The 27266-nt window shown below is 36.2% G+C and overlaps 1 protein-coding gene and 1 long non-coding RNA gene across 2 annotated transcripts in view; one reads left to right on the top strand and one right to left on the bottom strand.

Annotated features, from left to right (window-relative positions):
• Window positions 1–25801, top strand: part of EHD4 (EH domain containing 4) — a 31659-nt gene extending 5858 nt beyond the window's left edge. Inside the window, exons 2-6 of the mRNA XM_088145505.1 lie at window positions 3532–3708; window positions 7274–7371; window positions 10372–10784; window positions 14849–15013; window positions 20043–25801. Coding sequence (XP_088001631.1) covers window positions 3532–3708; window positions 7274–7371; window positions 10372–10784; window positions 14849–15013; window positions 20043–20582 — 1393 coding nt within the window. The 3' untranslated portion in view covers window positions 20583–25801. The remainder of the gene's footprint in view (window positions 1–3531; window positions 3709–7273; window positions 7372–10371; window positions 10785–14848; window positions 15014–20042) is intronic.
• LOC148214938 (uncharacterized) lies at window positions 17644–19273 on the bottom strand. The gene is made up of 2 exons (XR_015797003.1): window positions 18513–19273; window positions 17644–17809 (listed from the first exon to the last, which is right to left on the bottom strand). It is a non-coding gene; the product is annotated as an uncharacterized LOC148214938 (long non-coding RNA).
• Window positions 25802–27266: the final 1465 nt, after the last annotated feature.

Below are 27266 nucleotides of genomic sequence, written 5' to 3'. Positions count from 1 at the left end.
AGAGAGGAATTACACCTGATTTGTTTCAGACAATGTTTGAGGAATAAGTTATCTGAATCACTTGATACTAAATTGACAGATTTTGAAAAAAGAATGGATGAAAGACTTGTAAAGATGAAAGAAGATATGAAAGAAGTTAAGAAGATGGAAAGCTCTGTAAAACAAGTGTCTGGAGATGTAAAATTAATGAGAAAGTGGAAATTCTGGAGAATAAGACAGAAATTATAAACAGAGAGCTGGAAAGAGACTTAGATAATTTTGTACTACTGAAACTGAGAAAGAAGGAATTTTGTTTGAGATTTACAGCAATTCCAGAGGATTCTGGTGAAGATATTAGAGAAGGAGTTATTAAAGCTTTAGCAAATTTTTGGAATGGGATGAGGAGGATACAGAGGCAGAAATTGATAAAGTATATAGAATAAATACAAAATTTGCAAGAATAAGAAATGTTCCAAGGGATGTCTTGGTGCACTTTCCCAGGAAGAAGACAAGAGATCAAGTTTTGCAGCAGCATTTTAAGACAAGACTGAAGACTTATAATACAGATATAATTGTTCTTAAAAGATTGAAAGATTTGGCAATACCTACAATGGAGGAATGGTTGGTGAAGATGATGGAACTTGCTGAGATGGCCAAATTGACTTCTTTGATTAGAGAAAAGACAATATTTACATATAGTGCTGACTAGAAACTCCTTAAGGCCTTTTTGTGTAAAACCAAAAAAATGAACTTATGATTTATGGTTTTGATGATTAGACAGGATAGACTATAGAAAGAAGAGAGTTATGATGTGACTTTAGAGAAAGAGGTAAATTTATAATTGTAGTTATAACTGCTGTAAAGTAGATCGGAAGCCATTTCTTTGTATCTTTTTTCTTTCTGTTCTACTTTTTTTACTTTTTCTTTCTTTCTTGCACTTCTGGTTTTTTTCTTGATTTCTTTTTCTTTTTTTCTTCCTTACTTTATATTAGTTTGTATTAGTTTTTACCTTCATTTTTAAAACTTTAACAAAATTATTTTAAGAAAAAAACTAGTAGTAAAGGTTACAAATGGTGATCACATGACTGTGGGACGCTTGTGAGCTGGTTGCCAAGCACACAAATCACTATCATGTGACTGCAGGGACACTGCGACAGCCGCAACTTCGAGGACCGGTCGTAAGTCTCCTTGTTCAGCACTGTCATAACTTCAAGCAGTCATTGAATGAATGGTCATTAACCAAGGACTACCTGTACTGCATGCACTCAAACATATTGCTAAGTGGTCTGTCTTAAATGTAGCTCTTTCAAAGGAGAGGCTGATGTTTAGAGTGCTCATGCTTCTTTAGTGTACCTTCTTGGTTGGTCAGCTCCAAACGCTGATTCTTCTAGTTGTTGACTTTATCTCACAGTTTTTACTTCTTGGCAGTCCGATTCTGCATTCAGATCATGCCCACAATCACAGCATGTATCAGTACATCTCGCATGGTATCCCTGCTACTTAGGTTCTTGCAGTACAGGGGTCTCTGCCCTCAGAGCTTCCTTTTGTGATTCTCTCTCTCTCTACAAGGTTTCCATCTCCTTCCTAATCACAGTTGTTTAGCAGCCTCTTTATTGTAATTTGCAACCTTAGAAGATCTTTAGTATAAGAAAAAAATTATTTTGTTACTGAGAAAACACCCTATATCAGCGTCTCACAATACTCTGAGACAGTTTTCTTGTTGACATTTCAGCTTATCAGTTCCTTCATTCTGTTAAAAATCCTCTGTCCAACAGTGCTAGTTATCTCCTCATTCACTTAGTCGCAAGCCAGCATCTTGTTTTATATGCTCAGTATGATTTTCCCAACCTTGTTCAGCCATTTAAAAATTTCCATTCATCTGTTTGTGATGCACATATTAAATACTTTGTGCCAACTTTTTATCATTTCTGCTTGATTTAGGTGTTTTGGGTATGTTGCCTATTTGAGAGAAGGATGAGTAGAAAACTATCCATACAGTTTGCTGCAAAAATAATTGACAAACTTTACCTATTATAGCTATAGATGCTTAGGCTTTGAAGCTGAAAAATAGCATTTTGACATGTCCATAAATAAACTGACAGCCAGTGATTCATTTTAAATAATGAGGCTACATCATTTCTAAATGTATTTGTAAACCGCTTTGCAGCTATATTATACTAGTTAACATTTTGAAAGGAACCCCACTGAATGTGCAGTACTGTCCAGGTGTATTTCTTGAATCTAGGTAAAGGTGTGAATCCAGGAACCCACTCAAGGTGTGGGCATGGAATGGGTTGGCATGAAATATTCCAAAGAACTGTAAATTATCTGTATAAAGTATTATAGCATAGGTATTTGCTATCTGTAATTTTTCTTTTTCTTGGAAATATATAATAGAATAGGTTTTCCCAGCCTGGACTTCTTCAAATGCTGGTTGAGAACTATAGGAATTTATGGCCCCAGTACTGAAATAGAATGCCATTCGTTCTTCAGTGTCTCCTATTCTGGCTTTATTTTCTCTGTGACTACAGGAGGAAACAGATAATAGCATACTTCTAGGTAATTGTCTCTGGGATGTGGATAGAGAGGAAATCGCTGTCATGTGAATTACACAAGATTGTTTGAAGAAAAAAAAAGGAAATAATGCTGCTTGACTTATCAGAATTGGATTACTTTAGTTTTTATTACAGCTGTTAAAGACTAGTATTTATGTAATCCCTTGAAGAAAATAATAATAAGCATTTGGGGAAAGATCTGCCAAGTAGTCATTTTATATACTTTTTTTTTTTTTTTTGCACTGATGCATTTGCCAAACTTTGTCACTTGGCCTTATTTTATGAAGCCAAGAAAATAACTATATAGGTAGCAGCCTGATTCATAAACATTTCAGTATGTATTTCATGTATTAATGGGTAAAAGTTATTTGTCCCCTAGTTCTGCAGCATTCATAGGCAAATTGAATGGTATAGTTGAAAACATTTCCTCTCCTGTCTGGGTATTTCAAATAAAAAGTGGAAAAGGATGTAAGACATCAAGAGTTGGCTCACTGTTTAGGTGAACAGGAAGGGGAAGCCACTGATGATAAATTTGGTAATATAGATAAAAATGAAAAAATTCAGATGCTAGCTGATTAATTTGATTAGTAATTTAGCAGAATGGCCTTTAAACTTAGCTTTAAAATTTCTGCTGTATTTATTTTAATTTAAAATAACTAGCATGTTTATTATCATAAATATTAATGATTGGTCTTTTATTCCAATGTATTTTATTATTTAAAAACATATGTCCATTATTTGTTTAATATTAAACCAGTTGGCCAAATCTCTTTTGAATGGTAGCAGAATCCATGTTTATTTCTGTACCCCACTAAATGCAGACTTATTTTATTCATAGATTTTGAGAGCACTGATAAATTTGCTAACTTAGAAATGGAAATATAGAAGATGTCTTCATGTTGCCATAGTTGTGGAAATCTGTATTTGGTTAGACCTTAGAGCTTTGCTTCTCAGTTTGTTTTTAATATTGTTTTACTATATTTTGCATCACAATTAGGTACCTCTTAGAGCAAGACTTTCCAGGAATGCGAATTGGCCCTGAACCAACTACAGATTCTTTTATTGCTGTCATGTATGGAGACACTGAAGGGAGTACTCCAGGAAACGCTCTTGTTGTGGATCCCAAGAAACCATTCCGCAAACTCAGTCGTTTTGGAAATGCATTCTTGAATAGGTAAGGAAAGGCTGTGTGCTAGTTTTTAAATTCTGTGACTGTGTATTTATGCATATATTTAACAACATTTTTGTAGTGTTGAATAATCACATTTCTGTGGACCATTTCTAGCCTCTTGTCTTCCAACCAGCATGACATATACAGACATGTACATTTCCAAAAAAGTCATAAATTTCTTTGTTTTATAGGCTCATGCAAATATGTCCATAGAATTGTTGTAATAAATAGTAACATTTTAAGCGAAAGCTAATAAAATATATGGTAACTTAGAATAATGGGAATTTGTCTCTAATGTCATTTTCTATCATTTTCAAGATTCATGTAAGGGGGACTGAAATATAAAAAGGCAAGAAGTTAGTAAGCAGACTTATATGGAGCAGTATTTTTCGGGTTGTAGGACATAATCTGCACATTTTGAAAGAGTTTTCTAGTCTTTTTAGTGGGACAAAAAGGTATTGGGCTAGGATTGGGGAAATCCAGGTTCAAGCCCATGCCCTTACTCACAGAAATACACTGATGACTTCAACCAATCACTGTTTCTTAGCTGTCTACCTCTCATATTTATAATTATGGGAAAAAAATGGTGGAGGGAGTTCTGTATACACCACATTGCGTTCCCAGATGAACAGGTAATAAGATTGATTATCACTCAAATATGCAAAGAGTAAAGGGGTTCCACTGCCTATTCTGGTCACCCTAAAATGCCCCTTAGCTTTACTTTTTTAAAAAAACAAAGCTACTTAAGGAATAAAATACACTGTGAAGTATAGATTTGTGAGATTGGTTTTCATATATCCCTCACTCCTAAAGTTAGAGCCACTCTTTGCCTCACTCTTTCCAGAATCAGAGCCACAGGCTCCCATTTTGCTCTCATGAGAAGAATGAAAGGAAACCTCAAAACTCTTCCTTGTCTTACTTCATCAGTATTCTAGTGCTCACAGTCACTTCTCCCAATTTTCTCTTGCCTTGAAACTGTGCCTAAACCCTGGTTCTGCTTTTGTGGCTTAAGTCAAATGGAAGGGAAGAAGGGACAAAAATGTATTTGGTTCTGTAAAAAGTCCTTTCCAGCTTTTTTTTAAAAATCCATTCATTCATTCAATATAGCTGCCTATCTCACATTTGTGACTCTGGGCAGCTTACAATTAAAACATAAACAGTGCTAAAGAATTTAAAAAATTAAACAGCCATACAGACAATACAAATGTTAAAAACCATTAAACAATTAAAAGCCATACAGTTCAGCCACCAGGAGAGCACAGCCAGTCAAGAACAGTGCAGCCATTTTATGGACTCCACACAATTCTCTGATCCCCAGCCCAGATGGCAAAGCCAGGTCAGTTTTGCTGTTTTTTTCCTCCTAAAACTTTTCAATTTCTTTTCTTTTTTTCCTGGAAAGAACTTTAATTGGCTTTTGTTCTAATCTAACGCAATTAAAATATTGTTCCCTGGTGGTGTATTTATCAGCCCAGAAAAGTTTTTTTTTTTTTAAATGCTGATTCTTACATTTGATTTGTAGCCCAGCAAGAATTCAGGGATAATGCAATGAAATATGTCTCTGCTGCTTTCCTAAAAAGACAAACTGCTGTAAATAATTCTAATTTAGAATCCAAACGGCTTATTTATATACTACTGAAAAATCTCTTATCTCTTTTCTTATTGTCCATAATTGTTCACAATAGCTTGAGTATATTACAGTGCTGTCTCCATACATAACTGCAGTTCTTGTTTTTCACGTAAAACCTGCCACTACTACATCACTTGGCATCCAGAAAATTTAAAACACAGTGTGATTGTTTAGATGATATAAAGGACACAGTCTTCTCATAACACTTGATTTTATTTTAGCCAGCCAATAAGTGCATGAGGAGGACAATATCAATGATTTTTAAAATATATTTCAATTGTATTGTTCTTTACTTGATTTTGTAAAGCTTTTTTTTTTCATAGCCTAGTAAAAAGACTGCAGAAAATATTAAGAATCATTCCAAATGGAAAAAGCTGTAAAACCCATCATCTAGTATTTAGCTGATCATTTTATTATTTTGTTTTGCTTTTTATTGTATTTTAATGTATTGTACATCACCCAGTCTATATGGATGGCATATAGCTTATAAATATTGTTAAATATATATTGTTAAATTGTATTTTAATGTATTGTACATCACCCAGTCTATATGGATGGCATATAGCTTATATATTATAAGGCATAGCTTATAATATTGTTAAATAAATGAAATAATTAGTACAAAAAGGAAGACATAATGTGGCCATCACAATTCATTTTAATGTTTTTGTTTATTAATTGGATCATCTTAACTTTGCACCAATATGTAGATAAATCTTGTGTAGAATTTGGCTTAACATTTGTCCATAGCCATATGTGTCCTCTAATTTTTCAATCACATTTCTTTTTTTTTAATGAATGGGAACAGTCCCTTAGTTTCCTCTGTTTTCATTATCATATCATACATTTTTCTACAGTGTAATGCTTCCCAGTTGTATTGAACAGCATATCTGTCAATCCCAGATAAACTAGCTATTGGAGTTATAATCCAGCACAGTTAAAACTGGCCAAGTTAGAGAAATCTATTTTTGGATTTGAAAAATGAAATTTCAGGTATTCATTGTACTATCTATCTTCATTTATCCATCTCCGGTTAATGGCAATATTATGTACCTTTTCCTGTGTGTTTCTCTACAAGTGCTATCATCTTGATAGGGACATCTACAGTTGGAATTGATGGGAGTTTAAAACAACTCTGAGCTCCTTAGGGGAAATCTATCTCTTAGATATCTGGATTCTTCTCTCTTCCCAGCTATTAATCTACCACCACTCTATGGAGGGAATCCTTGAAGAAAGACACCACTAGACAGGCAAAGACAGTAAGCCTGCTTGGCTCCCTTCTTTATCCCCAAAGGATAACGGATAAACTCATGGAAATATCCCAGAAATTGTTACTTTTGTTTTTAAAATATTTATTGTGTATATTTATCATAGACATACATGTACATAATTTCCTTGATAGCCTAAAACCAAGTTACAAATAACTGCATCAATTATAAGCACCATAAAGATGATCTGGAGTTTTTTTAGGAAAAAAGATTGACCCATCTTTATTTATTTTGGATATTTCGAAAAAGAAAACACCAGCAATAAAATAATACAGCGCTTCTTGTTTTCTGACAGGAAGGCTGATCATTGAATATGGATCACACATGTTGGAGTGGGAGTTACAATCATGCCCAGTGACCATGCATGGCCATATGAATGTGATAAGGGCCCTACATGTGAATCACCATATTCATATACAATTTCTCCATGCAAAACAGGATCCTGTTCTAAGCAGGATTCTCCCTCTTATGGAGAGTCCTCAATGCTCTCCAAATGTGTAGGAGACTGAAAGTTGGAATCATTTTCATATGCAGAAATCAGACAAAATGAAACACCACCTTTCATGCTCTGGGTGAGGAGGTCTGTCACTGGTAGTTTCGATAGAGGGAAAGACCTAGTTCTTCTGACAAAAAAATGTGCATAGATAACCAGGGTTTTCTCTTTTCCATGTAGGTTCATGTGTGCTCAGTTACCCAATCAGGTTCTGAAGAGCATCAGCATTATAGATAGCCCTGGCATTCTTTCAGGAGAGAAACAGCGCATCAGTAGAGGTGAGCTTCCCTTTCGGATACAAAAATATATGCCCCCTTTCTTTGGCAGCAGTTCTTTTTTCTTTAAAAATCAGACAAGGTGATTTTCTGGATTTTTTCCCCCATTTTGTCTCTCATAGTTGAGGTATACCTATGATGAAAATTACAGGCCTCTCTCATCTTTTTAAGTGGGAGAACTTGCACAGTTGGTGGCTGACTAAATACTTTTTTGCCCCACAGTATATGTGAAGCAGTTCTAATGCTTAAGACTACAATGTAAATGCAATATGCATAGTTTTATTATATTGAGTTCCTATTATTACATTTATTAATCCAAGCCATTAAAAATAACTTGGCAGAATTGTTTTAAAAATAACTAGATAACCCTGTGACCTGTTGGGTCATCCTTTGAGAGAAAGGTAGTGCAGTCTGATGTGACCAGAATGAACATTAAATTTTAGGCTGACCATATTTTTTACCCCAATGCTGGACAGTCCCGTGATCATCTAAGAAGAGTATATAACATGAATAGAAAAATAATTGTAGTGGCAAACAAATTTCAATAATAAGTCAGTGTTACCTAAACAGATAAACAGAATGGCCATGGGCAGGCAAAAAAGCAGTGGGAGTGGGAGTGACTTCTGACTTCCTGCAGGCTTCCCCATTGACTTTGCTGATGTCAGAAATTACAGTCACATGACCACGGGGATGCTTGCAGTGGCCACAGCTTTGCAAATAAAACTGGTCTGAACATCGTGGAAATTTCAACTCCACAGGAGTAATGGGTCCCGGATTTTTTACGCATTTTTCAAGTTAGCGGATTTAGATACCTTGATTTAAAAATTGTTGTGGTACAATGCACTGTTTGAGGGGACAATCAGATAAACACAATGAGAGTTTTAGTAGTATATACAGGTAGATGCATTAAACTGCTATCATATCTAACTCCAAATAGGAGCCTTCCACGTATGTTGGGGCTAGAATTCCCAGCACGTTGACAAAGATATAGGAAGTTATAGTGCCAATACATGAAAAGCACAAATTAGAGAAGACGACTATTGATGAAATTGTTTATTAATAAGAGTATAAATAGGGCAGAACTGAAAGAACATGTGCACAACTTCGACAATATCAAAAGGCATACCAATAACAGCATGTAGGTTTTGTACTTTAGTTTTGATAGGGCTTTATAATATTAACCTACTTAGAAAACATTGCACTGATTCTGAAGTGACACCAATACCTAATCAAATTTGGTTAACTCCATCATTTGATTATTTTTTTATTTATGAAATTAATATTCCTGCATTTCTAATAAAATAGTGTTCAAAGTGCCTAATAATAATAAAGTACACAATTATATTTGAAATATTAAACCAAATTTATAACAATGACCAGCCATTGAACTAGGGAAGGAAGGAACAGCCTTAATAACGGCAACAACAACAAAACAAGAGGAAGAAAACAGTATCTCTCTTTAAAAATCACCCAGTGTATATCTTTGGTTGCTATTTTCTTCTGCTTCAACTCTCTTAACTAATTTGCTGATATTGTAATATAACCTTTCCATCTGTCAGAAAATCTCCCAACCCAAAATACTGTCTGCTCTCTTTGGTCTTTTATTGTTACTATAATAATTAATTAATTAATTTAAAGCGCTTCAGAACAGTGCAAAAATGGAAGCTGTTCAGCCAAAATTATGCATGTATTTTGATTTCAATAATAGAAGTATTCATATGATTACATTTTTTATTGTAGTTGTGATAACTGATAACAATTTTACATGTTCACATTTTTGCATGATGGCTGCAGTTGTGCACTAGAAGCATAATGATACCAGCTGTTCATGTGTGGGTTAATGATAAGACTGTGTTATCAGACAACAGTACAACAAGAGGCCAATTGATTCAGAAGAATTTTCTTTTAATAGTAGACAAGTACAAGTTGACGCTAAGAACTTAAGCATCTGTGGCAATAGGTGTTAAGATATTTTGCATTATTAGATTGATTTTATTAAGGGTATAACTGATTTCTGTACTTTTCTACAGTGATTTCAGATTTTTGAAAGGCTTTTGTATGTTTCGTTCTGAAGTGTATCCTGTAAAATTCATAGTTAATTAATAGTTAACTGACATCTCTGTGAACTCATGGTTCTATCATATGCTGCTTTTGGGAGTTTCATTTTCTTTTTTATAATGCTGCAAGTTGAAAATAACATAAAGATAAATCACATGCTTTGTGCGCTGAAGGTCTAAGTTCAATACCTGAGAACTTCAGAAATTAGCATAATTGGGTATCTGCCAAAAATACCATGCCTCAAATGAGTCCATTATTTTCCTCATCCAAGGCATTTTAGTTCATTATCTCCCTGAGTCTATCTCTTTCTCTTCCCTCCTTCAGTTTTATAGTCTGCTCCTTTTTCGTTTTCTTTTTCCCCTTGCAAGGGCAGCACCAACTTCAGCAAATTTAGTAATGCTTAACCCCAAAAGTACTGGCTGAATCATGGGGGAGTGTATAAATAACAGGAACCCCCAGTTGCAATAGATTGCTGCCATGCTGGGCTGTGATGTGTTACCAAGTTTAATAAAGTTTGGAGCCAGCTCTGATTCCTGTCATTTATAGAAGAAAAAGCATTTAACATAGCTAGGAAAATCCTGTCTGTAACTATGGAGTTCATTGTTTGGTATAAGATACATGCTTGTGGCACCCAGTGTATGTGCAGAGTATTCTCTGCATTCTTGACAATCTGGGTAATTCTTTTTTTCTTTTATCATTACTAACATTCGTTTTAGATTCATGTTCAGCAACATAAAGCTATGAACAGTCTTTCTGAGTAGCTCTTCATGAAAGTTATTTGCAGCACAGAGTAAGGCTGAACTTCCCGCCTTTGCAGTACCTGAAACCTGCTACTCATTCAAGCACTGTAAAATTCTGTCCTGCTTCATCCCACAAATCTTGTGTTGAAGAATTGTGAGCAAAATCATATTACATCACCTTTTCCTATTTATTGTCTTTTTTCAGGTTACGACTTCTGTCATGTCCTGCAGTGGTTTGCTGAGAGGGTTGATCGTATCATCCTTTTATTTGATGCACATAAACTTGATATTTCTGATGAATTCTCAGAAGCAATCAAGGCATTTCGGGGTCAGGATGACAAGATACGGGTGGTGTTGAATAAGGCTGACCAAGTGGACACCCAGCAGTTAATGAGAGTATATGGTGCACTCATGTGGTCCTTGGGCAAAGTTATTAATACCCCAGAGGTATTGCGAGTTTATATTGGTTCTTTTTGGGCCCAGCCCCTGCAAAACACAGAGAACCGAAAATTGTTTGAGGCAGAGGCACAAGATCTGTTCCAAGACATTCAGAATCTTCCACAAAAGGCAACAGTGAGAAAACTGAATGACCTAATCAAGAGGTCACGGCTTGCAAAGGTAAAATGGGGTGTAATATGTAGCTTCTGACTAATGTGGCTGATTTGTTGACTTGCCATCTTCATCTGCGGTGTGATAATAGGTGATCTATACAAAGTCACATAAATATCATTATGGTGATTATTGTTTAATTTTCAGTGCAGGAGAAATGGATACCTAGTAGACTAGTGTGTTGATGAAAAAGGAATCCAATCTCTTTGTGGTAGAATGTTCAGGAGGTGTTACTATTTTCTTTCTCCCTTTAAAATATTTTTGTCCTGACATTTCACAGCTTCAGTTACATCCTTTTCCTTTTCCTTTTCCTTTTCCTTTTCCTTTTCCTCTACCATTGACAAAATTATGGCTTTAATGGTACTCAGGAATCTCCATGCATTTTTTTAAAGAATTTTAAAAAAAATTCTTGTTACAATACATTATTAAAGGATTATTTCTATGAGGACAGAAAATGCCAAACAAGAAACATTGCTATAATTTTCAGCATTAATAATTTTGCAAATAGTGTAATACAACTTTTTTGTTAATGATTGTTAATTTAATAGTTAATTTAAGATCCCATTATGAGAATTTCCAATTCCATGAATATCCTAGGGGTGGGGGGGGGGGCTTACAATGAAGTAAAATTAGAAAACAACCTACATCAAAGAAAAAAAGCGGCTGACTGGAAAACCAACCCATAACATGAAAAACAAAAAATTACCTAAACCAAACCTCAAACAGCCATCCTACCCCCAGGCCTGGGAGAACAAGGTTTTCAAGCAATTTCTGAAAGATAATAGGGTGGCATCAATATGGATCTCCAAGGGGATATCATTCCAGGAAGCATCACTGAGAAGGCACACTTACTGAATCCTGTCAGATGACATTGCTTAATTAATAGAACCTGCAGCATCCCCGCTCTAGCTAAAAGCTTTACTTGCATCCCAAACCATTCTTAAATCAGTACCTTTATCTAAATTATTTTCAAATAATTCTTTTAATTTCTTTTTACAATCCTCTACTATTGCTTCTTTCTGTAGCAACATTTCATTTAAATGTCTCCACCAAAATCAAACTGTTTAGAGAGCTATGCAATCTTCCTATTTCAAAATAACAAAGCAGTCTAACATCAGACATGTTTAAAGGTTTTGTTTTTTCTTCTCTCCCCCCCCCCACCCCCATCCTAAGCTGCAGCAGTTATGCAGGATTCTGTTAAGACTTTGGATTTAGATTCAGGAGGTTCAAGTTCAAGACTCCACTCATCCATTGACCTTACTGGATGACTTTGGAGTAGTTTCTCTCTCTGAACCAACCTATTTTATAGAGTTGTTGTCATGAGTATAAATTGGGGAACCCTTATGTGCATCATCCTAGACTTCCAATCAGCTGCAGTTCTGTGGGACTTGGGGGAAGTCCATTCCCTGATTGCAGGATCTTCTGTCCGATCTTGCATCTTGGCTGCTGGGTTTTAGGCCTTTTGTGGGGAAGGGTGGCTCGATATCTTTTCAGCTCCCACACATAAAAAATGCTGGAAGTTTTTTGCACACAGCCAGAGAAATGCCAATAACATGAATAAGGAGTGGGATGCAAACAATTTATTTTATTTGCCTTTTGTGTGAAGAGTTTAGCGGGCATTTATTACTGCAGAACCTGGGACAGTAACAATTTAAAGGAAATAGACTTGTGTAAACTTGCTGGATCAATTTGATAAATATAAAAATATAACTTTGTGCATACAAACTTGATCTAGGCATCTTAATTCAGTTTTCAGCTGCTTTCTTTGCCTTGGTCCTTCTTTCCTTGTATCTGTGGTTGTGCCTTTTCTATCACTATCTGGCATAAACTGCTTGATGTTACTGGATATCATGTGCTTCAAGGGAGACAGGCAGGAGTGGAACTTGTAGCCACTGAACTGAGAATTGAATACTTTAAAAAATTTTAAAAATCAAAATTCCAGTGGCTTTACAACCCATGGTAAATATGTGATTTATCTTTCATAGATAGGAATGTTCTGGGTTGGTTTTTTTTCCCCCCCATTACACTTCATAATGGTATTCAAGGAATGTTGTAGTTTCAGTTTAATGCTTCTCCTGGCTTTTTTCCATTGTAGTTTCTAAATATAGAAGCTGTGACTCTCTTGCTAATTATGCTACACTCTTCTGATTTCATTCCAGTCACTGTTTCATCCTGTTTCTCATAACTAAAATATTCTTGATTCTCAAAGGGGGAATTATATAGATAATATTTGTAAAGGATTTTGAACAGACTCTGTGCTAGCATATTTCAAAGAGCAACTTCTATTTACATAATTATTAAGACCCTTTACTTGTACTGACGGGCACAGGCATTGTCCTGTAATTTTCCTGGGCATTAAGAATAGGTGGAAGCTGTTTCATCTTGTTTGTTTCAAAATTAGGACATGATTTCATTCACTTTTTTTGAGTGACAGCATGTTATGTTCTTTCCTTCTGCTCTTAAAACTTGAAGTTTCTCTGCATTTGAATCATGTAACAAAAATGATACATCAAGATTTCCTTGTTTACATTTTGAGTTGGAGAGTCAATCATATTAAAAAGCTCCCGCGTGTTTTTGGATAGCATGTAGTGGAAAGTCCATTCCAGCTTGGCAAAGGCACAACAGAAACTTTATTGAAACTTGGCAGTATACTTTTCAGGCAGAAGAATGAATGAACCTCAGCTTTGATGGGTTCTGTTGCCTTCTTTTAATACTTCCACCCCCGTATGGCGGTGTGTGTGTGTGTGTGTGTATTCCCAATCTATAATTCCAAAGTTAAAGTTTATCGCATCCTGCTGAGGTTTCCAAATGTGGTTATTGCAGTAAATAATAGATGTTTAGGATAATGATAGAGAGATCCGATCTGTCAATAATTGAAAAAGATTATGAAGCTAAAGAATCTCCTTATTCTCCCCTTCCCCTCAGCCTAGGAGGAAAAAGGAAAAGCACTTATTTCTGATACCTTAACAATTATTTTCTTTTCATTTACATCTTAAATTAGTTTCCTGCTGAAGGGACTAAAGACTTGTCACTAATTCCAAAAATCAGGAGGAGTCAGGTAGCACCTTTTCAGATTCACCCATTTTATTAAAAGGCGTTTGCTTTCAGGAACTGTAGTTCATTGCATCAGATGCACAGAATGATGAAATGAACCAAAGAAGTAAGCTACAGTTCCTGGAAGTCTATGCCTTTTAATAGAATGGGTGAATCTGAAAAAGTGCAACCAGATTCCTTCTGATGTTTGGCTACCATAGAATAATATGGCTTTCCTCCTACAGTCACTAGTTCCAGGATTTGAAGGGAAAGGATTCCTGCCGTCTAGGGGATCCTCATACTTTTTGCTCAGTTGAACACCCTTTTTTTGGTGGGAGCTAAACCACTTTCCATCATACTATAGAGCAGATAAGACCAGGAATTCTTTTGTACTAACTCATGTTACTTCTTATTAATCCATAAACTAATAACTTATCTAAGTTTTTTTAAAGTTTTCAACACAACAAACAATCTGAACCTTCCTAAAGTATGCATTTTTCATTTTTTTAGAAATTGTTTCCAGTTCTGATTTCAGGTTATTTCAAGCCTTTCTTTTTTCTGTCTCTTCTCTTCTTTTCTATCTTTTCTTGGACAATCCTTAAGTTTAGTTTTTTCTATAACTCACTCTTCCATACATAGTCAGACATAAATGTTTGGTAGAAATACTACAGATCTCATTTTCTGGGGAAAGTCTTCCAGAAATACAAATATTATTTTCACTGGACCTTGCTGCAGTTTCATGTCTGTTGTATTTTATGCGTAACTCTAATTTCCTGATCTAGTAATATCCTCAGTATAATGTAAGATTCTAATTCCAGTGTTGTATATTTTGAACCTGCTAATTCTTTTCAGAGTTATGTCTGTGGTATTTTGGGATATCATTTTCATTAAGCACCCATGATTCAGCTTCACAAGATCCCGCGTCTATGTGTGGGCTTGATTTATTTATATGAAATATATACATATGCATGTAAAAGTATGTATATATGCATGTAAAAGTATTTTTTTTAAAATACTTTTTAAACGAATACTCTTTTTAGGTGCATGCTTATATAATCAGCCATCTGAAGAAGGAAATGCCTTCAGTATTTGGAAAAGAAAACAAAAAGAGGGAACTGATCAACAAACTACCTGAGATTTATCGCCAGCTGCAGCAAGAGTATCAAATTTCACCAGGAGATTTCCCTGAAGTCAAGAAAATGCAGGTATAGTGTCTCAGTAGACCAAATTGTGTTATAAACGGGCTATCAACCAACAGTTTATCTGTTGTTTAAAGGAGGCTAATCACTTTCAAGGTGTTCTTAGAGTTATTTCTTGCTTTTTCTCTGAATTCAAAGTTGCATACGTGGTAATAATTCCATCTCTCCACCTACTCTCAGTTTTAATTCCCACAATCAGTTTGGGATGTATATTATGATAAAAAGTGTATCTGCTTTAACTGAATACCTTTATGCTACCAATATACTAATCTGAAAAATTATTATACACACACACACACACACACACACACACACACATATATATATAAAAAATGTATGAGTCTCTCCATTTAATTACTCTAAAACCAACATAATTCAATTTGAAAATGTAACACAGTGAGATACATTGTGTTGAGAGGTTGCCATTCAGGTTTATCCCATGACCTACATGGGATTTGAAAAACGTTTCCCCAACCCCAGTATAGCACAAGTAATCACTACATAATACGGTAGAAGAAAAAGATGTGTGTGGTGTATTGCTTTCAAATGGTTCAGTTTAATATCATATGAGCCACCCAGAATCATTGAGAGTTGGGAGGCATACAATTATTATTATTATTATTATTATTATTATTATTATTATGGTTGATCACATAGTCAGCCAGATGTTTAGACTGGATTTGGCATTATTATTATATTTTTATCCTGCCTTTTAACTCAAGGTGGCCAACGTACCTAACTTTAAATGAATATTAATTTTTTAATGTATCTGCCTGTTTTAAATTTTTGGCTCTAATTTAAGGGAGAGTTAAAGAGGCTGTGTGGCCGTGTTCTTGAAGTTCTGTTTCCTAACGTTTCGCCAGCACCTGTGACCGGCATCTTCAGAGTGCAGGAGCACAGACAGGAGCGGTTCTCTCTGTGCCCAGGAGCTGGGCACAGAGAGAACCGCTCCTGTCTGTGCTCCTGCACTCTGAAGATGCCGGTCACAGGTGCTGGCGAAACGTTAGGAAACAGAACTTCAAGAACACGGCCACACAGCCCGGAAGACCCACACCAGCCATCGTATGCCGGCCGTGAAAGCCTTCGACAATACACAGAGAGTTAAAGAGTTAGATTTGTCGGGTCCACTGACAAATAGCTTCAGTTTCAGGCTTTATAGACCTTTCTGAGAGCTGTGATAACACGTGATACGTCTTTTTATTCAATCATAAAAAGCAGACTTGGAAACTTCAGTCTGAAGTGTAATACCCCTCTGTGGGAAGGAGGAAGAGATGGGCTTTAAAAAAGGGGAGCCTTCCAGATTCAGTCCTGGCATCTGAAACTTTGGAAAAGTATTGCAAATCATCAGGCAGCACTAAGCTAAATAAAGTAGCAGGCCAGTTCTGTAAACATCAGTATCCTATGTCCACTTTAAGAGATAAATATTTGCATTATTTTTCTTTCTTTGGGGAAAGGGCAAAACTCTGTAAGAGCTTTTTTTTTTTTTTTTAATAAAATTTTTTATTCTTTACAACAAACACAAAACATACATAAACAAACAAAAACATACAAAGGCATAAAAACAAACATCTTCCATTTTATACCGTGTGTCAACCAGTTACCAACTCGTTGGTGCCCCTTTCATAATCTTAAATTCTTATATCATCTATTCAAAATATACTTGTATACTTATCAATTATCAATTATTAATCATTCATAGCTAGTCTATAGAATCATTTATTACAAGAAATTTTAGCTTTCAATAGGATTAGTAATACATTTTTATCCATCGATTATATGTGTATATATATAATAATTAATATCAAATTTCTATTATAAAATTTCCTAATCCATTACATTACTATATTTTCTCATCCAATCATTAATAAAACAAATCCCGTGTCATATAAAATTGCTTATCTTCTTACTCTAATTTCAAATATCAGTTTAACTCATCTCTGCACATTCCATAATTTTCAATAACTTCCTCCTGCATAGGTACTTTTTCATTCTTCCAATTCTTAAAAGTTATAGTTCTAACCACTATCAAAACATACTTAATTCTTCACTACATGTTTCAACAAAAATATCTCTAGTTTAAAGTCTATACGTTACTATATCCAACCATGTATGAATTTTAGTCTAATCTCTTAAAACATTTACAATCAAATACAATTCTTTACTATATATCTCAGTTTTATACCTTATTCAAACGCTTGCATAGTTTTAAGTTCACCCTTTTCATTCAATATCCCAAAATATCTGGCTGTTTATTCCTTTTTCTATATTATTGGATAAGAGAAAGCAATAATAAATGTCCTTTCAAGCATTCTGCTTTTTGAAGCTTCTATCAGTTCCATCATTGTTGTATTCCCCTCGTTTTTTCTTCAGGCATCTGGAGTAGTTTCTTTCAATATTGTTTTACTTCTTCTTTTTATGCATTCTCTTAGTACAATTTTCCATTATAATCTTGTATAATCTTTTTCTCACCCTCAGTACCAAGAACAAGTCTGTCCCTCTTCATTTATCAGTTGATTAACCCTTTTGATTCTCAGTTTATAAGCCTCAAAGTAATTCTGTTTAGTGTTTCTGATTTCTTGTGCTATTTCTTCCTTTTCCATTGATCCCGTTTTATGTTTAATTAAGTCCATTTTAGCTTTAATATCTTTTTTTTTTTTTTTTTGCGGGAATTTCTGCAGCTCTTCTTCCAGTTTTTTATAGTCATCCTCGATAGTTTAAAAATCTTTTTCTGCATTGTGTTTCTCGTATAGTCTATTATCTTGTATAAACCTTCATTAAGTCAAAGGATTCTTTATCTTTGTTCTTGCCAAGAGAAAGAGAAAAAAAAAAAAGAAAAAGAAAAAAAAAAAAGAAGAGGAGGGGAAAGGCTAGGTCTCTTTAAAAGTCCAACTTGGGGGAGGGGGGGAATAGAGAGCAAAGCAAAGCTTCTACCAGAAAGAAGAGCTACTGCCACTAGTCAAGGCTCTTGTGACTAACTCAGACTTTCCATCTTGAATATTTTCAAAGTCGCTTTCAACTCCGCTTTCTTGTTTATAGTTATTCGGATGGCACCTGTATAAACATGCACATCCCACTATCTTTTTAGAAAGCCCAGGGTCCTTGAGCATACGTCACAATGAAAAAAAAGACACTATATCGAGCCTCTAGATGGCAGTGCAACTTTCTTTCATTTACTTTCTCTTAACTCCACTTTCCCCATTTCCAAATCAAAAAATATAAGTTTCTTATAAGAATAGAAAAATCTTAATCAAAAAAGAAGCTTGAAATAAAAGATTATTGAGTATTGAAAAGAAAAAGCCAGTGCAGTTAAAAATATATTTTTTTAAAAGAAAAACATCTTGCCAATTCCACTAAAAAGGGAAAGTTAAAAAGAAAAGATTTTTTTCCCCTTTTTTTTATAAGGCTCAATCTCGCCGCTTAATCCACTTTTCTTCACTTTTAAAAATCTCTTTAAGTTACTTAAGGTGTTCTCTAAGAATAGTTGAATAGTAAAGGTCCATCTCACCCGGTTGACACCCCTCTCTTTCTTCTTCCTTTGGAGCTGTCCCGGCTTTCGCAGTCATTAAATGGCTGCCTCTCCTCCGCCGGCTTCAAGAGCTTCTCCTGGGATCAATCTGGGACTTGCGGTGTCCCTGAGATCCGCAGGACGCGCCCTTTGCGATCACCGTCTCTACGGGACGGCTTAGGTCCATCGGGACCATCCTGGGGGGGAGATATCGGCTGCGATCCTGGGAGCCCAGGATCGCCCGCCGTATCGCCGTGACGCCAGCTCCACCCTCTCCTCTGTAAGAGCTTTTAAGAGCAAGAAAAAAAGATTCAAGACTTTTTTCCCCCAGTGCATCCCTGTGGGAATAGCAGTTAGGTAGCTGTTTGGAATATTACAGACTTCTCCATTCTAAGCCCTCCCCCCATGCTTCCTTCCTGGTCTTGTGACCCCAAGTGAAGTGTATGCAGCCAGCACTGGGCTTCTCTGTGCACTCCCACACAAGCATACAGAGCACAGAAACACACACTGAAATGTAAGGCATTACTTTGTTACACAGAACAAAATACAGATGCTGCTTATGGCACTGCTGATAAAGGGGTTGGAGAGAATTCTAGATGCCATGCTCTGCAACCTTTCTCAACCTCTTTATTCTAGTACATAGTTTTGGTATGTGCTGGCTGGGGAATTCTGGGAGCTGAAGTCCACACCTTTTAAAGTTGCCAAGGTTGAAAAACACAGTTCTAGTGGAATGTTGAGGAAAAAATGAAAAAAAAAACACTGCCTGTCCCTCTGTCATCAGGATAACTCACTGAAAACTCAAATGAATAGGATCAAGTGTTATGTCATGGAGAAGGCAGCAAGAAAAATTGAGTTCCAAAAGGGCCGGATCTGGCTGGGGGCTGCAAAGAAAAACTTCCCAGAAAAAAATGCTGCCAATACATTCCTGTGGGAAAGGCAGTAGGGTAGTGGCTTGGAATGTTGCTGACTCTTCACTGTAAGCCCCTTTCCTTTCCCCTCCTGGTCCCATGAACCAGGTAGAACATTTGCAGCTCTCCCTGTCCTCTCAGCACACACACAACAGATGCAATAGGATGCTTCTTTGCACAAAAGAAAATTCAGATGCTGCCTATTGCCACCACTGGTAACGGGTTGGAAAAAATTCTAGGAAGTATACTCTACGTGGGTTCCGTACTTCTTAAGTGCAGGTTTTTACCTGTGAACAGTATTTGGTCTTCAGGAAGTGGGATGAGTAGTTATTAATAGTGAAAGTATAATTGGGTTCCAAATAATTCTATAGGAACTATTGAGCTGCAGCTTACAACAATGACCCCTGACTTACAGTATTCTATGATATAATGAACTTAAATCTTTCATCCTATATACAAATTGGATAAATATTGTTTCCTCAAATATTTTTGTTTACTCTTGTTTTTTGTAACATTCTGCATTCCTCCTTTTCAATCTTGGCAAGCACCAAGAATTTCCTCAAGGAGTTGTTGGAGAAATTCTGGCTTGTCATTATTGTTATGTGTTTTTTTCATTTCATAGGAACAATTGGAGAACTATGACTTCACCAAATTCCATTCACTGAAGTTAAAACTGATAGAAGCCGTCGATAACATGCTGGCCAATAAAGTTGCTTATTTAATGACTCTAGTTACACAGGAAGAACGTAGCAAGCCAACACAGAAGGTTCAAGGTGGGGCATTTGATGGCACCACAGCAGGACCATTTGACCATGGCTATGGGGAAGGTGCCAAGGAAGGAGCTGATGAGGAAGAATGGATTGTTGCCAAAGATAAACCTGCATATGATGAAATCTTTTACACTCTCTCACCAGTCAATGGTAGAATCTCTGGGGCCAATGCAAAGAAAGATATGTTGACCTCCAAACTGCCAAATAGTGTCTTGGGGAAAATCTGGAAACTTGCCGACTGTGATAATGATGGCATGTTGGATGAAGAGGAATTTGCATTAGCAAAACATCTCATCAGGATAAAATTGGAGGGATATGAACTCCCTAATAGCTTGCCCATCCATCTGGTACCCCCATCCCATAGAAAAAATTTGCATGGAATAGAACGGTAAATTAATTGTGAAAAAGTCAACACAAAAAATGGTGGAAACTGTTACGTAGACAAACTTCTAAGAATCTTTTTAATACACTTGAACAGTATATTAATCTGCTGATATTTTCAAGGCCATATCAAACATTAAACTTCCTATACAGAAATCACTTTTGCATTTAAAAAAAAACACACAGACCATAATTGGCAATGAGAAACTGTAATTCATTTGACAGTGTATCCATGTATGCACAGTGGTATCCTATATAGAAATGATTTCTGATTTTCAAAATACACCCGAATTAGATGCTATATTCTTTGTAAGCTACAGGAACCAGCAATGTAGAGCACAGATCACTTTTATGAATAGATTTAGAAACCCTCTCACACAAAAATGTTTTGTCAGAAGTGCCTCTTAAATCTCTTTTTGCAAGTTTTTTAATATATAATTTTATTTAAAAAAATTAAAAATAAAAACTAATAGAAACTAATGCAGAAAAAGAAAAAAAAGAAAAATCAAAGAGCAAGCTAAAAATACAAAAGCAAAGAAAGAAAAAAGAACGAAGTAGTTTCCAATCTTCTTTACAGCAGTAAAGAGTACAATTTAAGTACAATTATAAGTACAATTATAAATTTATCTCTTGCTCTATGGTTACAACATAACTATTTTTTCTATAATCTTTCTAATCAAAACCATAAATCATAAGGTTTTTTTTCTGTTTCATACAAAAAGTCTATAAGGGAGTTTCTCTTTTTGCAAGTTTCAGATGGGTAAGAAGAAATATACCCACTGAGTTTATAGTCACATTGATAAAATAGGATTAGGTAGGTGTAAAATAAATTCAAATCAGTATTTAAATAATAAAATACAAAACTTAAGGCAAGTCTAATAATTTAAAACAGGTCTCTTCCTAGAGCCATTGATTTTTTTTCCCATTTAAAATACGTTTGAAATATTTTTATGATATGCCAAAATTATCTCTGTTCCTCAGATTCCATTTATAGCTTAAAGGGATACCTTTTGGTGCAGCTTCATTATTTTAGTCAAACATTTAAAAGCATACTTTAGTTTAAAATTTATGAACAAATAGTTCACTGAGGAAAAGGGGAAAAAAAGATGGTATGCAGAAAATAAGTGTTTTTATGGATATTAAGTTTATTTGAGAAAATTGGTAAATTATAATTAAGAATTATTTAAGTTTTAATTGTGATCACAGTAATTGTTGAAATTATCCATATAGCCTTTTGGTAAGAGAGATACAAAAGATCGGTTTTGCAGGGTTAGATCCAAGGTTTCAATATTTTTTTTCCCAGCCAGACTCTCCAGAAACTCCTTAAGCAGAATGTGAATGCATTATCTCTCCCTATTCTCAGCATTTGGTGGTTAGAGATATGCTGTCTCGGAACATGGAGGTTCCATTTAATATCATAGCTGAGTAGCTGTGATAGAATTAGAACCTCTGTATTATTTTTTTTTTACTTTATAAAGTCATCTAAGAGGAGGCTATCACCAAATACTGTGGTCAAATCCTAATAATTTATAAGTAATTGATACTTTTTAATTAGCTATAAACAAATCTTGATGGTACTTTTTGTACAAATATAGTTTGCAAAATTACCCATTCTGAGAACCTAATCCCATAAAAGTTGGATTTGCTGACCACACACCAATATTCTTTGCAGTGCTACCTTGTGTAAATAAAGGATACGCTTACCAGAAGTAGTGAATAACATCTGGTGCAGGTAAAACTGGGTTGATGTTATTCTTAGAAATTCATTGTTAATGTGAATGGCAAACTTGACCATTCTTATGGTCTTTAGTGCTTTCTTTGTTCCGTTTTTGATGGGTAATGATCCCAGGGATATTCACTCTTGCCTCCTATTGGCTTCTTCCCTTCTGCTGTCAAGTATGAACTTGCCCCACACAATAAAGTTCAGTTGATTTCAAGAAGAGCCCCAGATGAAGCTGCTGTATATAGAGTTGGGGTGGTGGGGTGGTTAAGGTGTCGGTCTAGGACCGGAAGATCAGGGTTGAAGTCCACCCTTATCTGTGGAAGCTCATTGGATGACTTTGGGCCAGTCACCCTCTATCTCAGCCCAGCCTACCTCACCTGTTTGTTGTGGGAAAAAATGGAGGAGGGAGTGCTCTGTATGCTGCCTTGAGCTCCTGAATGAAAGGCAGGATATGAATCTAACAAAGATGGAGTCAGATTGGTCCAACCATCTCAATCTCCTCTGCAGTGATGAGTGGTGGCATTGTGTTTGCAGCCTCAGATCCCTTTGAGTGGCGGTGCCAACACAGGATCTTCTGTTTGCAAAACATGCTTTGTCAGGAAGCTATGCTGCATTAAGTCATGGTATGCTTAACCCTGGCTTCCTGAGTAAAACACATTTTGCTGGGTTCATCCAGGGTACCAAAGTAAAGCCATTTTATGGCTAAGTGGGATTGAATTAGGGTATCATTTTTGGGTCTTCACTGTAACAGCTTTGTGGAGCATTGTCATAAAGGTGCTGTAGTCATCTCAACTTTTTTCAGTAGATTGCTTAGTGAGAATCTGGCAAACTGTCAGTCTAGCTCCAATTCTGTTACCAAGATTAATATTCAAGTGTAAACCCATCGATCAGGAGGGATAGTACAGGCCAGTGCTGCTTTTGCAATGGTGGGGATTTCAAGGTTTTTGAAGGTGCTGATTTTTTTGAGAAAGGATAATAACTCAGAGAGAGAGATGGCCTCCTGTGTGTAATGCTTGCATAGCAGGAACACAGAAGGAGTTGGTGGGCAGGAGGACAACTTTGGACTAAAGAGCCCAATTACTGGAAGGAATTTGCCCCCTTCCCCTTTTGCACTATTGAGTCTTCAGCAGGTACAGGTCATTTCAAGGGGAAAAAATACTTAAAGGGAAACTGAAATTTTTGGAGGCTGAAAAGAGAAATCATGAGATAAAATTCTCTCTGTAAATCACATATAGACAGAATATATAACCTTATTTATTGTCAAAAATAAAAAATAAGCATACAGTTTAAGCAATTTTAGTATATCTTTCTTTGGAGAGTTGTGTATGTGTGCATGCACGCGTTTGTGTTTTTTCCCACTAAACTCTAGTTCCACAGAGACAAGAGACTTCAAATCAAGCTCAACAACCAGCAACCAATTTCAGGACAATGTCCTTGTAGTTTTCTTTTCAGGCATAGTTTTCCATTGCCTTCTACCAGGATGTATTTTCAAGTTCCCAGTCATGTCTACAGCTCTGGTATTTCCTCTTATCTAAGCACTAGTCAGGTCCAACCTGCTCAGCTTTTTAAATCAGCCAAAGTTGTTCGACTTTGATGGCACCATGGATTTCTTAGTGTGGTGTAAGCAAATGTAGATATTTTCTAAAAATGGTTGCTTATCTCCCTTTTCTAAAAACCTCATATTTCTGTAAGGTTCTTATTTTTTTTGTTATCCTGCGGAGTTTTTTGAGATTGTGGTAACTGAAATTTGCTCTGGTTTCTTCCTTTTTGCTGAAAGAAAAAGAAAGGAGAGAGAGAGAGATTGCTGATAAGTTTAAATTGATTACTGTCTTTTAAAATAGCAGGACCATGAAATCAAATAAAGTGACACAAAGAATGAAGCCAGACTCATTTTCTGTAGGGACTTTAGTATTCAACAGGATTCTCAGGGTTTCAGGCATGAGGGAGGAAAACATTTATTAGAAGCAAAGGGTTGTTCCTTTTCTATGTATTTCTGACATCTTATGAATTGCTTCTCTGTGTATATCCCCACAAGAGTTTCCTGAGTGATATCCACACCGGAAGGGTTTTCCCAGGGTGACCCACCAGTTCCATTACAACACTGCAGTTTGCAAAACAGGACACTTCTTACCAAACACTTCTTCCCCCTGAATCTTGTTGATGCCCCAAAGGATTGCTAAATAAAGTACAAATAGTTCATACATGTGTATACGTGGACTGCTTGTGGCCAGTTCCTAAGAACCATCCAGAGTCACTTCCTTGTGAGATGGGCGGTGTCTAAATTTGAAATATAAATAAAATAAAGCCCGTCCAGCTGTAGCTACACTGGAAGCTTTCCAACCCTCAGGACTGCAAAATAAGCATGAAAACCCCACTGGCTAAACAGAATTCCAGTATTTCTGTTTTTATGCAGTTGATATGGGAGAGGGAAGGTGTGTAAGGGTATTTTGTTCACGTAGGATTTGATGCTGAATTAGAAACCTCCAGGTCACCAGTGACACAGCCTTAACACTTATCAGAGCTGTGCAGTCTAGACCAGTGTTTCTCAGCCTTGGCAACTTTAAGATGTGCGGATTTCAACTCCCAGAATTCTGGGAGTTGAAGTCCACACATCTTAAAGTTGCCAAGGTTGAGAAACACTGGTCTAGTTGCTTGGCAAAGCTGGCTGGGGTCCTGAATATCATAAAACTAATTTCACTCCAAGCTGACATGGTCATTTCTTTATGCTTCAAATTTAACGCATGGTGGTTTTGGTTTTGTTTCATCAGCTTGATCTTTCTAATTCCCCCTACTTGATGCTCTCCAAATGTGTTTGACTATAGTTCCCGTAGTCAGCAGAATTATGGATGAAATTATTTGGAGTAAATTTGCATCTCACGAGCACAAGGTTGGAAAAAGTCGGTTTTAAAAGTTCTAGCTATCTCAAGGGTTTGAGGCATAATAACTGTTTCTCTCCTGGTACAACTTTAGGACTGAAGGAGGTCACCATATGCCATTCCTCTTTTCAGATATGATTATTTCATTCTTGTGCTACTACTAAGTATCTTGGATGTAATCTATTCTTCCATTTATAATTTTTGTTATTGTTTGGGGCACATGTATTGTTTCAACAGCTGTAATTCTGTGTTTTGCACAATTTTCAAATACTGCAGTGTTTTGCATATGTTTTTTAGCCTCTTTTCAATTGCTAATGGAGTTACAAGAATTGCTATTTACTAAACACAATGCAAATTGTGTTACTGTGCAGTTATCTTTTCCTATGGAGGTCTGCCCTCTGGTGGTTAAAAATAGAATTGATGTTGGACTACTATTTATATGTCCTAGAACTGATGCAAATTCAGTCTTGGATTTGAAAAAGTGACATGATTACTTTGACGTTTTTCAGTGCTTGAAATATTCCAGTCAGATTTTAGATGAATAACTGGAAACTGTTCAAAATTCAGAAAGTTTGCTTCAATTCAGCTTTGAAATGCAAAATATATTGTTCGCCAAAGTGTGATAAGAATTCCCACACACTGAACAAGGAAATAGCAAGTTTCATGTTTGTCAATCCACTGTCTCCTGAATAATCCACATTTGATTCCATTCATGCAACATACTGGGACATGAATCGCCAGGGCATCTATCAAGGGGGTCAGAAAAGTCAAAATGGTGGCTGCAATTGAATTGAATTGAAGCCCTTCCTCTATTCGTGACCCATGTAAAAAGAGGTGAGGCTTCAATCATGCAATTGCCATCACCATTTTGACTTTTTTGACACACAGCAGATGCTCTGCAAATGCCAGTATAGCTTCATTTAGAGCGTTAATTTAGCCACAGAGTGATTGATACTAAGTTAAAGACAAAATATCAGAATTTTGGGCTTGCTTCAGAGAATTAAGGGTCATCTGGCTGCACTATTGCTGTGACATTTATAGGTGTAACTTTCGATTTACTATTCATTCACAGATCTTGCAGATTTTATATTATTACAAATACCTGCATACTCAAGACAGGGTTGAAACAAAACTTGTAAACATTTGTGTTTTCTTTTCAATAAATGTGGAAGAATACTGGGAAATACTGGGACATCTATCATTCAGTTGTGTTTACTACCTCAGAATTCACTTGCTGAAAATTATCTGTGTGTTGAGATCTCATTGGGTCTATATGTTCTACAAGCTGCAGAGAAATAGCAGCAGGAGGATCTGGCATGATGATGCAGGTGTCAAAAAATAAGAGACCAATGTCATGAGATTTGGTAATTTTGCAAGATCTCTGTCAAAAAAACATTTTAAACATTTATTTTTATTTAATTTGGGTGTTCCACAGATGGCACCATTCAACAAATAGTACAATACCTTGTTAGGGTTAAAGTAACTTCATTTCAAGTCAGAGAATCATAGACATCGTTTTTAAAAGGGTTTTTTTTAAATAATATATCTTATATATAAGCAGGACAACCTCAAGGTCGTGGAAGAAAATAGCTATGGTTATCTGTGAAAGCTAACTGTAAGCTCCAGGGACAAGCTAGAGCTGTTGCCAGTGTACCCACTGCTTAGCTGTCCAGCAGTGACCCTTCATGAGTTCCTGTATTTCATCTCAGAGCTGGTATTGGAGGCCCTGACCCTAACGGTCTTGGGCAATTTCACTGTCCTTGCCCTAGAAAAGAATTCCACGTCTTCACGGCCCCAATGATGACCCAAGTCATTGCAGCTCCAACACCCATCAATGGGGCAGATGAGGTATGATCTGGAAGACCAACGTGTACTTTGCAGTGGTCAGACCACTTCCTAGTCAAACTGCAGCTCAGCCTTCCTGAACTTCTGCAAGAGCTGATGAACTATTAGAATGGTCCATGACAGGGGTCTGATGGAGCTGGCGTTTCAGGGAGAACCCCTGGAGATTTTCTCAACAATTTAGTGGGCAGTTGGTGTCCTGTCCCAGGCCAAGCATGCACAAGCACACAGAGAGGTGGTTGCAAACTTTACTG

The sequence above is a fragment of the Python bivittatus genome, unplaced genomic scaffold (assembly GCF_059951505.1).
Source record: "Python bivittatus isolate LINGU-HERP-01145 unplaced genomic scaffold, Pbiv_v1 ctg000480_np1212, whole genome shotgun sequence".
Classification (NCBI taxonomy): domain Eukaryota; kingdom Metazoa; phylum Chordata; class Lepidosauria; order Squamata; family Pythonidae; genus Python; species Python bivittatus.
Note: the sequence above shows the minus strand (reverse complement) of the source record. Positions and strands in the feature narration are given on the sequence as shown.